General features: G+C 46.7%; 1 protein-coding gene and 1 long non-coding RNA gene across 3 annotated transcripts in view; one reads left to right on the top strand and one right to left on the bottom strand.

The window, feature by feature from the left end:
- Window positions 1-433: 433 nt before the first annotated feature.
- Window positions 434-16,691, bottom strand: part of MERTK (MER proto-oncogene, tyrosine kinase) — a 101,978-nt gene continuing 85,720 nt past the window's right edge. For both annotated transcript variants that reach the window (XM_014852720.3, XM_070511762.1), the window contains 6 exons: window positions 14,925-15,017; window positions 13,468-13,586; window positions 10,180-10,289; window positions 8,195-8,354; window positions 7,374-7,510; window positions 434-1,466 (listed from right to left, as the gene is read on the bottom strand). In XM_014852720.3, coding sequence (XP_014708206.1) covers window positions 971-1,466; window positions 7,374-7,510; window positions 8,195-8,354; window positions 10,180-10,289; window positions 13,468-13,586; window positions 14,925-15,017 — 1,115 coding nt within the window. In that variant the 3' untranslated portion in view covers window positions 434-970. The remainder of the gene's footprint in view (window positions 1,467-7,373; window positions 7,511-8,194; window positions 8,355-10,179; window positions 10,290-13,467; window positions 13,587-14,924; window positions 15,018-16,691) is intronic.
- On the top strand, window positions 3,141-4,541 carry LOC139045493 (uncharacterized). Its single transcript, XR_011503881.1, has 4 exons — window positions 3,141-3,242; window positions 3,613-3,762; window positions 4,038-4,204; window positions 4,385-4,541. It is a non-coding gene; the product is annotated as an uncharacterized lncRNA (long non-coding RNA).

Below are 16,691 nucleotides of genomic sequence, written 5' to 3'. Positions count from 1 at the left end.
GGTACCCACGGTAATGATATACCGATTAAATAGGACAGTTCACATAAAGTGCTTGAAAGATAACAAGTGCTCAACAAGTACGACACAGCCGAGCCAGGACGTGAACTCAGGGGTGCTGAGCTCTAACTAAGCCTGTGCCCACTGCCCGTGTCTGCCTCCCACGAGTAACGCTTCCCCGACGGAAAAGTGCTTCACCTGCCAGGCTCTCTTCTATAATTTATTTAAAATCATTCCACGAAGATTTGTGTTTTTCAACCTTTCAGTATTTTTGGTTCTTTATCTTTGGACTTTCTGGAGTGGCTTTTCCATATCTTTAGAACGATGCCAAGAATGGTCAGAGCAATTGCATGGAGGGCCAGGCATTCCTTTGCAAAGGCACTGAGGCTGCCAGTGCCCGCTGTCTTTCCAGGTCTCAAGTAAGTACAACACATCCTTCCTCCTTCATATTTTATTAGGAAGTCATATTGAAGAATTAATCAGTTATAAAACGTTACCCATTAAATGAATCGAACAGATGATTCCGGCAGCAATATCAGATTTTTCATAAGACCAGAAGAACAAACATGGCATTTCATTTTACAAATATTTTTACATTTCATAGTCGTGAAAAAGAAAAGAACTTACAAAAAACCAACTTTGTGCAAATGTAACCATCCAGGAACAGCTGTAGAGATGGGGCTGTTAAAGCTTAAAGTTTAAGATCTGCAAGATAAGTGACAGGAAATAAGTCATCTTTTATTAAAATATACTCTTTGTCTCTTTCCACCATATACATATATAGATAGAAATTTTCTCTTTAAATAAATATATATTACGTATTTTTAATGGTGACTCACTTGACAACATTCATCCGGTGCTTTTGGGCCATGGCGTTTACTTGGTAAGGAAGACAAATACCAAAACCATCAAGCTACATGGACTCTCCTAAGGCAGAAGAGTTCCTTGGTTTGGGAATGTCTCTCAGCTCTCCTCACACAAGGACTTCTGAATCTTCTTCTGAGTCGTCAGCAAACAAAAGTTCATCAGGCGATGGGTTCCCCAAGGGCAGCGTGCTGGAATGGGACCAGGAGACCCCATTCCTCATAAGTCTGTTCTTTCCCGTTGTCCCGGTCGCCGGGGTGGCAGAAGGCAGATCTGCCCATTCCTCATCGCCCCCATTGAGGATGTACCTTCCTTCGGGAGGTCTGTTCTCATGCACTTCGGCTGTGACCACGCTGACGGTGGCGTTGGGAGCACAAGAGGCAATTCTAGAGTCAGGATTGATGTTCATGTCCAGCTGAGGCAGCTCAGCGTCCTCTGCCGGGCCCTCACAGCTCTCGGGAAACTGTGTGTTGACATAAATGATGTCAGCTTTGTCCTGAACTTCAGGCAAACTTTCCAAGAACTTTTCTAGCTGCAGCTTCAACACTGTAAAGGTGGGTCGGTCCAAGGGCTCAGCTCTCCAGCAAGAGAGCATTATTTCGTACCTACAAGTAAAGAAGAGCAAATTATCTCCTGCACAGCCCCCACAGCCCAGCGTGCCAGCCCCCCTCTTGTTTTCACCCAATCTTTGATTTTGTCACATTTTAATCTGCACTAATTCCACTTTTTTGGAAATTACTGAGGTTTTCTTTGTGGCATAACATTGGCTCAACTTTTATAAATGTCGCATGGGTATGGGATAAGTGATCTCTGTCTCCAGGAACAGAGGACATATGTGGCAATTATATCTAACTTTGCAAAGAAGGAGTACTTCAGGTCCTTTCCTTTATATGAGAGACTGGCAACCTACAGCAGATGGGCCAAACCCAGCCCACCGTCCATTTTGAAAACAGTCTTATTGGAACACAGCCACATTTATTTGTTTACATATTGTCTACAGCTGCTTCTGCTACAGTGGCAGAGGTGAGGAGCAGCTACAGAGACCATACGACCCGGAAAGATGAAAATATTTACTATTTGGCAGTTTAAGGAAAAGTTGGCTGACCCTTGTTCTATACCATCAAACTGGCTGTCACCAGGAGACCTGAGTTAGAAGGGCCCTGAGGCAAGGGCTAAGAAGGCCAGGGGGGGAGGGGAGGGGAAGGAGGAAGGGTGTGTGTCTCACTGTGCTAGTTTTGTATGTGTCACTACATCTAATCTTCTCAACAGCCCTGGCACTGTCACTTTGCAATAAAAATGAGAGTGGGCTCAGAGATGTTACAGAACATGTCATGGCCGTGTGGGCAGCAGAGAGCACTATGGGAACCAGCCTCCGACTGGATAGCTAGACCCCAGCGCTGCTCATGACCCCTCTGCTGTGATCTATAGGGGATGACTCTCCCTTCTGGGTGGTTTCTTCATTCCCAGTGTCCAATATAATTGAGAATTACAGTGGATGGACATTTCCAAGAGCACGATAAAACAGAGAAATGACTGAATTAGGAACCACTAGATTGAGTCATACCATCACTTCATTTTGATTCTTTCCTGTTTTGAGAAACTGATATTCACATCACTGTATAAGAAAACGACCCTAATTTAAATCACCTGACACATAGATTACTGCTATCTTATGAACATAAATATGCAATTCTCATATTTACATTTAATCACATCATGTAGATCCTTTGGCTAGTTCTACTAACATGTGGTACTTCATGCAAGTACAGATCTCATTCAAGTAGACATATCACAATCAATATCTTTTTTCTTTTGGTGAGGAAGATTGGCTCTGAGCTAACATCTGTGCCAGTCTTCCTCTATTTTGTATATGGGATGCCACCACAGCGTGGCTTAACATGGCTTAACGAGTGGTGCGTAGGTCCATGCCCAGGATCTGAACCGGTGAACCCTGGGCTGCTGAAGCAGAGTGTGCAAACTTAACCACTATGCCACCAGGCCAGCCCAATATCTTTTCATTTGTCTACTTTTACAGCCTCTATCAACAGGTGCACGTGCTTCTGGAAAGCACTCTGCATATGAACAGACCGACTGTGAACACAGGCAGTGAGCTAAGGGCAGGGGCTCGCTTCCCCGTCTGATAGTCCTGATTCTCATCTAGACTTCAGGCTGAGGAGTTCTTTTTATTTCCCCTTTGACTTTCCTTAGATGGTCACTTAGACTCGACAAACATTTTTTATTTCTATTTTTGAGGTTTTCATGGTATAAATCAAGTTGCATGACTTCCTTTCTTCCCACAGAGCCTTGACTGTTGGCAGTCTGAGAAGAGCTTCGAGAAATTCTGTCTTTAGAGACACTCTCCTTTTTATTACTTCATCAAGGTGTGTGCTATTTAATTCTTTTTCATGAATTCCATGTCTTAGGAGAGAGAGTTTAAATAACCTCTTTTCTCCATATATGGCATAGTAGCAATATCCTTTTGAAACCTATTTTTCTTTTACTTTCAAGACTTTACGAAATATATAAAAATACAAATATGACTTTTAAAGACATGGTGAGCATGTACCTTGTCTAACCTATTCCCAAAGGGCAACTCCACAGTAGTGGACCAAGGACAGTAACAACAGGGCCTGCAGCTGGCGAGTAACGGGAGGGCTGTGATGTTGCATGATTTTAATTTTACGGATGGAAAGAAAAAATAAGTTCCGTGGCGGCCCTTGTAAATGGTCGTTTTTGTTTTTCTGTTGCCAGGCGCTCAGGGGAGGACAACGGGGAGCTGTTGTTTCATGGGTACAGAGCTTCAGTTTGTAAAGTGAAAAGAACTGTGGGGATGGAGAGGAGTGATGGCTGCACAACAACGTGAGTGTACTTAGCACGACTGAACCGGACACTTAAAAATGGGTAAGATGGTAAATTTTACGTTATGTGTATTTTACCCCAATTTTTAAGAGATGCAATCATACAAATTTACAGAACTTATAAATTTATGAATTTACTCATATTTGTCAAGCACCTGCTTTGTTCCTGGCTCTGAGGATGGCTGAGGGCAGCATTTCAAGTCTGCTCAGAGAAATGACACCCGAGGGCGGATGTCATGGGTCTCCACAGCGCCAAGCCACGGTCTGACCCTAGCTCTGCCACTCCGCCAACGGTGACTCAGTTTCTCTCTTTCTCAGGGCCTGGGCTGCCGCAGGTGGAAGTGGAGCGTTGGTCAATAAGCAGAGCAGAGTTTGAGAGGGGGAAAGTGGGTGTGAGCTGGGGTCCTCGGAGCAGACAGGAGTCAGAGCTGCGCCACGCCCACCATCGTTCCAGGCCCCGGGAGGCACCATGAAGGAATCGCGAGGTCGGTGTGGGCCCGGTCAGGCATGTGAAGAAAGAGGGCAGGGCTGGAATGGCAGCAGGCGAGCCTCTGGCCTGCCGAGGGAGCCCAGGATTCTGGGTGGCTGACACAGACATGATCTACGAGGGCCGGCCATGTGTGGGGCTGCTGCGCCTCAGCCATCTGATGTTGCTCAACCAACAGCGGCTCCGTGGAGGCGAACGGCAGTCCACCGCAGACGGGGCTGCCGAGGCTCGGAGAGGAGAGGGCCTGATTTCAGTCGCACTGCCCGCCAGTGGCAGCGTCGAGTCCTTCTCTCCCCCATGACCTTTACCTCCTTCGATAAAATTAATCATTGCTGACCTTTTGTTCGTGTTTATTATTTGATAGCCATTGTGAGAAATACCTTTAGAGATGTTAGCTTCCCAATCAGCACAACAACCCCATCACACAGGTACCATTATCCCCATTTTACGGAAGAGGAACCTGAGAGGGTGACACTTGGTCCCAGGACGAGGGTGAAGCCCCGGCCAAAATCAAGGGATGTCTAGCACCACTACGCATGTTCTTAACCACTCAACTACCCCGTCTGCCACAGTCAGATCCCGACGGGTTTAGTTTTTACCCTATGGTCAGTGGGGAACTATGGAAAGATTACGTGTAGGTGGTCCCATGATCACACTATAATTTTGGAAAGGTCACTCTGGTTGCCACCCAAAGGATGTATCAGGAGGCTGGGGGTGAGGAGAAGAACGAGACGGGAGACGGAAGGGCCTGAACTACTCCACAAGAAACAACACTCACCCTGGCCGCTCATCCACTTATTTACACTGTGATGCCACTGTGCCACTCTTCCTCATATGTGATGAGGGAGTGGGACTGGATGACCCCGGGCCCTGCCCAGCCCTGGGCTTCTAGAGTTTGACTATTAGGGGTGGAACGGAGGGGTGGGGGGTCTCTGACGGACGTCTGCCGGCTGATGGGAAGTGAGATAAAGAAAGAACAAGGTGGCTCCCAAGTGTCACACTGGAAGCCAAAGGGAATGAGCTCCAGTGTGATGAACCATAGCGGTCAGCTGGTGGGGAGCGTCTGAGGGCTACAGCCAGGAGGCCAGGAGCTCAGCTGAGGAACGTCCCATGGAGGTGACGGGGACATCACACAGAGCGGCCTCTTAGGCAATGGGGCACAGGGCCTGCGGCCCGGCCATTCAGAAGAGGCGGCTCTCCGAGGACAGGATCAGAGAGCAGGGCACAAAGCGCACTCTCTTATTTACATCATTATATTTCTTAGAACTGACTTTAAAAAGACCCAGGGGCAACTAAACGTGAGAGTGAACTCATCTCCACTAAGGTTAGACAGCAAACACAGAGGAGAAGCTCAGAAGTCTCTGTGTCATTTCTAAAAGGGAATGCCCCAGAGATGGAAACACGGAGCCCTCTCTAGGGGATGCTGTTGCTCCCCGGCCTCCAGACCTGAGGGGACCTGAGAAGAAGGCCTGGTTCCCCAGAGCCTCTGCGAGCCTGCGGTGTGTGGGGCCAGCCCTGAGCATGGGGACCACAGAGCCCTCTGCTTCTGCCCGACCTCCCCAGCCACCCGCGTGTGCTGACTCTGCGACTCTCTCACCTAAAATCTCCCACAGAAAACCGACTCAGCATTTCTCCGTTTTGGCTCTACAGGAGACATCTAAAGGCCACAATGTGACACAGCTTAGTCCTCCCTAAGACCCAAATAATAGCTGCAAATACCAACTTCTTTTAGCGCAGAAGAGACACTAAGAAAGAAACAGCAACAAAACTTTTCATTCAATCTTGTTTGATTGAAATTGCTTCCTCGTTTTCAGAAGCAAACATTTCATTAATGTGGCTCTTTTAAAAACTACCATGAAACCCCAGATCTAATTTAATTAGGATTTCATGATGTTTTGATCTTTTGTTTCTGTTCTCAATGTCATATATTTACAACCACAATAATCCCCACCAGCACCACCTCTGAGCAGGGTGAGGCTCTGATGAACGAAGTTTCGTCTTGTCTGGGGTGGATGGGATCCGGGAGGCCTGCATGCAAAATGACCTGGGCCCCCTCACCCTGTGAGGAAACAGGGCCAGAGCGTGTGTGTTTGTGTGTGTGTGTGTGGGGGGGGGTCCTGCACATGCCCACCCACTCCAGCGCCCCGGCATGGCGTTCCACGACAGAGCCTGCCGAAATGTTCGTGCTAATAAATAGGGTGAAAATGCCCCTCTCCAAGCCCGTGCCCCTTGTTATGTTGAGAAGAGACTCACCATTAGGAAGGGTCAAGTCATCAAGCTAGCAATTTGAGGAGATTAATCTGTAATGATGCTGTTAATAATCGGTACCATTACGTGACTTCCTCTGCGTGCCTCCTGCAGACTGAGCACGCCACACACTTTCTTCTTTAATGCTCCCAATACCTCTCTGAAGAATGTGTGACTATACTTTTTTTTGTGGCTGATAATGAGGCACAGAGAGGTTAAGTCAGCTGCCTTGGCCACACACGTGGCTGGTTAGGAGGCAGAGCCTGGCCTGTCCGACTCCAGGGCCCGGTTTCTCCCCACACTGCCGGCCCTGAAGAGAACAGCAGCTGTCAGGACGGGATGAGCACAGTGGCCCTGCACGCTCCGAGCTGGGGGCTCGCACGCCTGGCTGAGCACAGTCTCCCAGGGAGCGTGCTAAAGCACACAGTCCTGGGTCCACTTTGCATCAGCAGAATCACGATCTCCAGGTGCAGGGCTGAGGAATCACACCGTCAGGATATCCCTCAAGCAATGCTGATGACTAGCCTGACCTCAAAACCACCGGCTGAGATTCCTCAATTTCCTGATTACAGATATTACTGTGATTGCTTTGTTTGAAAAGCTGTATAGAAAGAGAAGGACGACTATAGCAAAGAGGGCAGGTAGCTCATGCGCTACAAAGCCAACCTATTATCTACAGGATGTATTTCCTAGAGGTGCTTACAGAGCTGCAGGAAATGCGCGGCTTCACTAGAGATGTGCACACATCGTACCCCACACCAGGAAAGGCTTCTGGCCTGGGTTGTCTGCGCGAGCCGCCTTCCGCACACACTCTCTGGCTAAGAGTATCCCCTCCCCCTGCGGCTGTGTGTCCCCAGGTCTTTGCAGAGCCAACTGACTGAGCCCTGCAGGGTGCCCATGATTCGGAGAGGCTCACTCACAGCTCATCCAGGCAGTCTTCGGGCTGCTTCAGCCTGTGGCCATGGAGAAGATAATCATACATTTCGTGGTTCTGGACTCCGGGATAGGGGGTCATTCCCCGTGTTGCAATTTCCCACATGGTCACGCCAAAGGCCCACTGAGAACAAAGCAATGGCAAGTTAGGAGGCAAGTCTTTTCAGAAAGGCTGAATGGACTTCTTCATTGGGAAAGGTCACTTCCTTAAAGCCCCGAGGATCGTGCACAAAGCTGACAATTATGTCTGAGACACACTGCTCTCCCAACACAGCAATAATGTGAGGTCGGGGCGTCACAGTTCCCCATTTTCACTAACAGTGTTTCGGGAACTTTGACAAAGGCAGATATGGCCTTCTCTCACATCATGCTCTCTTTAATGCTCTGCTCCACTGTTGTCAAGTGTTTTCTTTTGCCCATCTCTGGTCAAGGGTATAATTACATGGTGCCTTTCATATGGCATCTTGGTTCCAAAGAACCATGGGATGAACTTATTCATAGGATGAACACAATATGAATGTGAAATATCATAGTTGTGGGTGATAAGTCACTATATTGTAGCAAAGAAAAATGGGAATAAATTAAGGCCTATGCAAAGACAGATCTTCTGAATGTCAGGAGACCGCACCAGAATCTAGTGTTCCACCAAATTAAAGTATCTAGTGATAAATACAAGAGAGGTGTGAGCAAGCTCCCAATCCTCAGTTTATCAAAGAGGACAATGTCTTGCGATACCAGCTTAAGTCACTTCCTTCAGTGCGCCCTCGTCTCTGCAATGTGGAGCCACCAATCAAAGCCGTGCACGTACCACGTCACTTTTACTTGTGTACACTCGGTCTGCGAGACTCTCTATGGCGATCCACTTCACAGGCATCTTAGCGATGCGGCCTTGGCGGTAGTAATCACCACTGTAAATCTTCTTTGAGAGGCCGAAGTCCGCGACACAGACAGTCATGTCATCTCGCAACCTACAGAGAGTGAGTTCAGGTCCTTAGCGACCTCAGAGGCAAAGCCTTAAATCACAGGTCTGCATCAGATGCAGCCGAAAACAAGCATGATAAGTAACCAAAAGATAGAGACCCCATCAGCCTTCGAGGTCTTGCTTTGTGACCAATGGCAAAGCAAGTGAGGGGGAGCCAGAAGGGTTATAACCTTGTACCCCTCTGGTCTGTGTGGGGATCTGGAGCAGCAAGGGCACCTGTGCACGGAGAATGGGGACACCTGTAGGGAACAGAGGTGCTGCACAGGAGGCGCAGAAAGAGCAGCAGCTCAAATCCAGAGCCCTCTGTTGGACTCATCCAGTGCCCAGGAGCCTTCCTGCCTGACGTCTGGAAGCAGCACTGGCTCTGTGGACTAGCACGCCTCCTGGCAGCTTGGTGAGGGGTGGGGAACTACATGTTCAAGAGGGGGACACTGGACTTCCTGCTGAGACGGCCAGGTCGTACTTAAGGAATTAACTGGAAAATTAAAGAGATACAATCGCATTAATAGCCCAAGATATTAAAACAGATGCTAGACAAGAAGGAGGAGGAGGAGGAGGAGAAATGAGGGGTCTGGAGGTAGGGTGACCATCTTGTCCCTGTTCCCCTATCACTGACTTTTAAAACTGAAAGTTCCATGTCCTGGGAAACCCCTTAGTTCCAGGCAAACTGGACAGTTGGTTACCCTACCTGGTTGGAAAAACATAAAGGAAATATTAAGGGGAAAAAAGGTTTTCATGATTCTCCCTCTATGGTAGGAAAATTATTTAAATAAAAAACAAACACAAGACCCTTCTGGGTTTTCAAAAATGAAGGGAAGGTCAGGGGCCAGCCCAGTGGCGCAGCGGTTAAGCGCGCATGCTCTGCTTTGGCGGCCCGGGGTTCCCCGGTTCAGATCCTGGGTGCACATCTATGCACTGCTTATCAAGCCATGCTGTGGCAGGTGTCCCACATACAAAGTAGAGGAAGATGGGCATGGATGTTAGTTTAGTGCCAATCTTCCTCAGCAAAAAAAAAAAAAAAAAAAAAGAGGCAGATTGGTGGTAGATGTTAGCTCAGGGCTAATCTTCCTCAAAAAAAAATAAATGAAGGGAAAGTGGTAGAGGGCCGATGGACGGGGTAAGTCAGGAGAAGTGAGGAGGCAGCCCTCACCGTCACATCTCCTACCAAGAAAAACAAATAAGAGCAATGCATTTAAGGAGTGCTCCCTCTTCTTGCAATAGTAAACTTGAAATTAAGAAATAGTTATTGTTTTTGAAGATCTGCAGCAAACAAGGGCTCTGCTGAAGCAGGCTGTAGAGAAGGAGAGAGCTTAAGTTTACAGTGTTTGTCTAAAGCCTTGTCTCTGCTGCCGAAGGAGAACTTCAGTGTAGCCACAGGACCAAACTTCTTTGCAAGGCAGCTTCATGAAAACTCAGGGACAAAACCTTTATGGTTTTCATTACTGTCTCCATCATTAGCTGAATTATATGTAACTCTGGGTCCAAAGCTAGCTGACAGCAACGGGGAAGGATCACAAAAGTCACACTGGGCACTCTTAGCTGAGAGAGAGTGTGAAAACAAAAAAGGAGTCACAGCACAAAGTTCTGGAGGCCGACCAGACTCCTGGGGGCAGAGGCAGTTAAACCCCCAAGTAAAAACCCAGTCATACATCAGAGCCACACAAATCCCGTCTCCAGAGCCAGCCACACGGTCCCTCCCAAACCTAGCTCTCGTCTGTATTTTCACAGCCACATGCCACCCCCATCCCTCCCCCAATAAACATCTGACAGCATGAGGTCCAACCCCTTCCAGGGAGGGCCGGAACTCTTACATGCAGTTCCGAGCAGCCAAATCTCGATGAAGAAAATTCCTGTTGCTCAGATACTCCATGCCCTGGGCAATGTCCACCATGAACTTCAACAGCGTCTGCAGAGGAATATGCTAGCGGGTGGACGGAAGAAGAAGAAAGATGACTTTTTAAAAGGGAAACCTGGCAAGCTATTTCCATATGAGGGGAGAAATGAGGGGAGTTTTTATTTCTTAAAGGTGTGGCCGTGAAATCAGGAAACACACCTTTCATTTCCACATCACTAAGATCACAAATAAGGTTTTAAAAAAGAAATGAAAACAACAACAACAATAAACCCTAACACTCCTTGTCAAATATCACATTCTCTTCTCCCCATCTTTAAAATAAAGTATTGACAGTGAAGAACATTCTTTTCGCAAGTTATGAGGTCAAATGCGATCCTCCGTATCCTTCTGGGTGGCATCGGGACGGAGCATCCATGCCACGCAAAGAGGAGAAAAGAGGGGTGGTCTGGCTTCAGCGGGGGCGGGTGTGTGTACAGGGGCCTAATATTTTGGAGGCAAAAGCCCACTTAGAAGGAGCTGTTTCCAATTATGCATCCACATCTGCTACCATTTTACTCTGAAATGTTTTGGAAGATGCTTTTCTTCTTCTAGACTGAAATTAGGATAGTGTTCGCCCCTTCTCACAGGACCAAAGTACCCCAAGTAAGTGTTCAGGAATTTTTATTTTGTTTCTCTAGGGCCCTCCTGTAAGTTTCAAGCATCCAGTGTTTTCTCTATGTTGTAAAAATCAAACTAGACTGTGTTGGAAAACCTGTCATGTTGGAATTGTTTGCGAGGCTGAGGGCTGATGAAGACCTCTGTGTAGTAACTAAATGTCAGAACTAAAGAAAAGGGTTTACTTCAAGTTCCTGGCAATCATGAATGGGTCCAGCTATGACATACTCTCCCCAACGCACTGGATTTGCATGGCTTATTCTCTATGGAACATGACTTTTCCAAAGTGGTACTCCCGAAGATAATGAATTTTTAATAACTTCTATTTCCCAGTTAAGACACATGTCAATCACATACTCCATATATAACAAAATCCTTTAGTTATCCTTTACCCTTACATAATGGAGTTGTTTAAAAAAATGTAAACTAAGCAGGCATAAAAGTCTTATGCCTCTGTTCTGTATATTTAGGGTATTTAACTTTCTGGATGCTCATTTCCAGGAAGGGGTTTGGGTGCTAAGAAATATCAAATCTGGGGCCGGCTTCATGGCCGAGTGGTTAAGTTCACACGCTCTGCTGCGGCAGCCCAGGGTTCGGATCCTGGGCGCGGACATGGCACCGCTCGTCAGGCCACGTTGAGGCGGCGTCCCACATCCCACAACTAGAAGGACGTGCAACTAAGATACACAACTGTGTACAGGGGGTGGGGGGGGATTGGGGAGATAAAGCAGAAAAAAAAAAAAAGATTGGCAACAGTTGTTAGCCCAGGTGCCAATCTTTAAAAAAAAAAAGGAAATATCAAATCTGTCGACATTCATTAAGGTAAAATGAGTATCAGATGCTATTCATTTGTGTTATTTTTTCCTAGAACAATTAGGTTATTCTTGCAGACTCTGACCAAAAGCCATTTAAAAGATAAGATAACTGTGTGCAAGAACTAACAAATGAGTTCAGCAAGGTTGCAGAATACTAGATTGATATACAGGATGCTGTGCAGCATTCACAGCCAGCTGTCTGGAGGCTGCCCTGTTGAGCAGAGGAGCACACGGGATGGGGCAATCAGAGAAGAGCTGAAGGCCCGGCGTCTGCAGCTTGTGGGCCACTTCTGCCTCCACTACTGCCTGATCTGTGACACAGTTTCCCCATCTGAGATTCTACTAGTAACTACTTCCTATGGCTGTTTGTTGTGGCAGTAACTCATTAATATATGCAAAATACAGGCTGGGCTCTGCTAAGTGCTTGAGAAATGTTAGCCATGGCTGACGGCCTGCAGGCAGGCGCATACATGTGAACATGCAGGCGTGGAATAAACAGTTGGGATGTGCATGTCTGAAGATGCCAATGATTGTGCTATGATGTTGGGAATTGTGGGTCACTTTTTCTTCTTTCCCAGGCTTCTTATAATGCTATTGTTTTTCTTTTAGGGAGAAAAAGAGAAGGAAAACACTCAGCCGTGCTGGGCCCCCTACTTCGGATTAGGCTCTTCACCTCTCAAGGATTCTATAATAGCTCCGTGATGTGGCTACAATTTCCTGTCTCTGGTTAGTATTTGTGCTGGTGAAAGACTTCAAAGAAGCCAAGAGGAAGAGAGAAAAATACGTCCGAGTATGGGACCAGAGAGGCAGCTGAAGAAAGAACGGGCTCACTCTCCTGTTTAGCTCACTTACACCTTTCCTGGGAAGAAGAGAACAAGGAAAAGGAAAAGAAAACCAAAGCAAAAATACCCTCCCTCATCTGTGACACACAGGGGCAGCAGGACACACGAAAGAAGCCTCCAGAATATGTTTGCCCTAAATTGGTTCTCAAGTTTTTGTTTTTCAACTGCCTTGCCAAATTTAAATGGCTATTCCTACAGACTTCCCTTCTCCTGGGTTGAGGCCTTTCTCATTAAGCCCCACAGTCATCGTTCTTGTGGTCAATGTTTCATCAACCCCATCAATCACCTGTGACCTGTGGGCCGCATGCCAGTCGGGCGTGCGCTTCAGTCTAAGGTCCTATTTCCGTTTGGTGTTTGGTTTCTCTGTGCTGTGCGGACTCAGGGCAGGGTTTGCGCCATGGGGTCACTGCCTGTCTTAGGGGCACTGCTTAAGAAGTGCATGCTGGTCCACCAAGTCCCAACATGCTTTCTGACTCTGAGGATGGAGGGGCTCAGGAAAACGAGAAAGATGGATGCAGTAAATTCACCCTCAGTGTCTCTGACAAATAGCTCCTTGCACTTCCCTCTGGAAGCTGAAACAGATCCTGTATCCAGTGATTTCAGAGTGAACAAGCTAACAGAGGAGACTTCAAGAGAAAGAGGTCACTCTGACAGCACGAGGGGCCCACCGTCTCCATTGTGATGATGCTTGGGCCGTGAGACTGTGCTCCCAGCCGGCTCCCTCCTTCCATAAAACGGGAATAATAAGGCCCACGAGCAGGCCTGCTGGGGGCACAGATTCCACATTTCATACTGCAGCGCACAAAGTGAGCCCTGAACAAAGGCCAACAGCCTCTCCTTCCCTCCTTTATCGTCAAGGGTAGATGCTGAGGTTGTCCAGGCCTGTCACATAAGCCTGAAAACTGTTCAGAGGCAACGCAACTGGGTCCTTACCTTCGGTCCTGTCTCCAGTCGGGAATAGAGCAGGTAGGTATGCAGATCCCCATACTTCATGAAGGGCAAAATCACCATGGGCTTGGGGATGCCTTGCGAGCTCATTTCTATACACACACCTGAAATTAAGAACAGAGAGGGAGTCACAAAGAGTCCTTGTTACCAGTGACCAGAAAAGCACTGGACGAATGGAAACCATGTGCCCTCCAATTAACAGTTAAAAAATAAACACTCACAACTCACACCACGCTGCAGAATATGGAGCACATACTGGCTTCACTCCTTGGTAATTTTTTTCTTTCAGATTAGTACCAGTCTTTGCATGAGAGCTCTCAAAACTTGATCTATGGCAAGTAGAGCCATCTAGAAACCCAGGGAGTTCTTGTTACACTGAGTCTGAGTGAGGGGTGGTGACCGCAGTAGAGTTCAAGGGCAAACTAGTTTCATGTGACAGTTAAATACTTAATCATACGAAGGAGTCCACTGCAATCAAATGCTTAAAACTATTAAAAGAATTTTGAGGGCCAATAGGTAAAATCCACATCCCTAAATGTTAACGGTTACACACAGGAAAAGCTGCAACCCCACTGATCATGGAATGCTAGAACTGGAGCCTGTCTGTCACCTGATACCAGGCTTGCAAAGCTCTTGCACGTGTCGTGGGGCAATTACAAAGTGCCATTGTTCTCAGAGGCCGCTCAAGTCAATAGCTGCAAATGAGTAACAGTAGTTTCTTTGACATAACATTGTATCCAAACATTGGTTTTCACATCTCTCTGCAGGGGCAATCATAATAAAACTTTGAAAGTTCCCCAAAGAATTTAGCATTTATCAGGTTACAGGAGAACCGAAAAAAAAAAAAGGTCAGCAGAATATTTAATTATTTTTAGGATGCTCTTCCCTCTTACAATATTATCGCATAGCAACCACTCCACACCCGCTCTCCTCTTTGGTGTTTTTTAGCTAATGGTGCCACAAAACCAAATTCTGACCATTAAATCACGTCCCATGAAACTGTCAATGTAGATCCTAAGAAACTGGTGCTTGAAAATACATTAATAGTTTCTCAAAGATCATCTATGGAGTTTGTCTACTTTTACAGCTTTACCCACTGGTATTCGACTCATGGCTAACTTTAAGGCAATAAAAATTACGGCAGGACCAGCTCCCATGTCTTGCCTTTGAGTAACTGGGGGCTGTTTTAATGCTCTGTCACCTAGACCTCTGTGGACACTAAATGTTCCTGAGCCCAACAGTGTCCAAGAAACGCAGGCCCCTTTTTTACCATCAGCCTCAGAAAACGTAACTGTGAGAAGTCTTTTGGGTGAAACACTCAACGTTATAAATTATTGTGGGGTTATACAGAGTGTGAACTTCCCTACCCCAAAGACCTCCCCTTTGGCACAGAGTGGACAAGCGGGCCCCCTGGCCACCCGTCCTGCCCGTGTCTGAGGTACCTAGGAGCCGGATCACATTTGGGTGGTTGAAGTCTTTCATGCATGCTGCCTCACTGAGAAACTCCTCAATCTCTCGCTGAGAAAAGTTGTCCACTAGAAGAAAAGATGGAAACTGTCAGGCACGAATAAAGTACTCAGTGAGGGAGAGGGGATATTAGCAATTTTCTTCTCTAAAACTAAAATCAGGAAAAGGCAAAACTATGGCGACGGTAAACAGGTGAGCGGTGGTCAGGGACGGTGCGGGAGGGATGACCAGGTGGAGCAGAGGGGACGTGAGGGCGGTGAAACCTCGGTATGACACTGCAATGGTGGACCCGCGACATTCTGCATTTGTCAAAACCCACAGAATGTACAACATGGGGTGATCCCTAAGGTAACTTAAGGACTTCATTAACGTTAATGTTAATAATGTATCAATGTGGGTCATCAATTGTAAAAAAAAGTCCCACGCTAAGGCAGGATGCTAATACTAGGGGAGACTGTAGGGGCAAATGGGAACTCTCTCACTTTTAGCCCAATTTTTCTAAAAACCTAAAACTGCTCTAAAAATTAAAGTGCACTTGTTAAAAAAAAACTAAAACCAAACCCAACTGATCTGTTGCAACTGTTTTTGCCTTAAAAAAAGAAAGAACAGGGGCCAGTCTGGTGGTATAGAGGGTAAGTTCACTCGCTCTGCTTTGGCGGCCCAGGGTTCGCAGGTTCGGATGCTGGGCACAGACCTAGCACCACTCATCAAGCCATGCTGTGGTGGCGTCCCACATACAAAATACAGGAAGAGTGGCACAGATGTTAGCTCAGCAACAATCTTCCTCAAGCAAAAAGAGGAAGATTGGCGACAGATGTTAGCCCAGGACCAATCTTCCTCATAACAACAACAACAACAACAACAAAGTAAGAACAGGGACTGGCCCAGTGGCATAGTGGTTAAGTTCATGCACTCCACTTTGGGGGCCTGGGGTTCACAGGTTCAGATCCTGGGTGCAGACCTACACATCACTCACCAAGCCATGCTGTGGTAGCGTCCCATATACAACATAGAGCAAGACTGGCAGAGACGTTAGCTCAGGGCTAATCTTCCTCAAGCAAAAAATAGAGGAAGACTGGCACAGATGTTAGCTCAGGGCCAATCTTCCTCACAAAAAAAAAAGAAGAAGAAGAGGAAGAAAGAAAGAACACATGCCTCTCTCTATTAGCACGTGTCCTGCAAGTCTGGTTGCTCAATCGTGCCTTGTGAACTAGATACACTTTCATACCAAGTTTGTGGAATTAAACCAACGAAAGAGAGACGTTCAAGATTCTACACTATGCTAAGTGAAATAAGTCACCAGAGGACAAATCCTGTATGATTCCACGTGTCTGAGGTACTCAGAGTAGTCAAATTCACGAGACAGACAGTAGAATGGTGGGTGCCAGGCATGGAACGGGGTCTGGGAGAATGGGGAGCTCTTGTTTAATGGGTATGGAGTTTCAGTTTTTCAAGATGAAGAAAGTTCTGGAGACGGACAGTGGTGATGGTTGCACAAGAACATGAATATACTTACTGCCAATGAACTATGCACTTAAAAATGTTTAAGGTGGCAAACTTTATGTTAGGTATATTTTACCACAATTAAAAACAAACATAAATCCAGGCGTGCCTTACGGAATTTGCTTTAACAGGATATAAACACCGACTGAAATCATGTAAGAGAGTATCTAGCACAGTGTCTGTACATCTATGTGCTTAATATACTAATCTTCCTATTAAAGCAAGTTTAAGAAAAAAAT

Source organism: Equus asinus, chromosome 6, assembly GCF_041296235.1.
Source record: "Equus asinus isolate D_3611 breed Donkey chromosome 6, EquAss-T2T_v2, whole genome shotgun sequence".
NCBI classification, from domain to species: Eukaryota; Metazoa; Chordata; class Mammalia; order Perissodactyla; family Equidae; genus Equus; species Equus asinus.
Note: the sequence above shows the minus strand (reverse complement) of the source record. Positions and strands in the feature narration are given on the sequence as shown.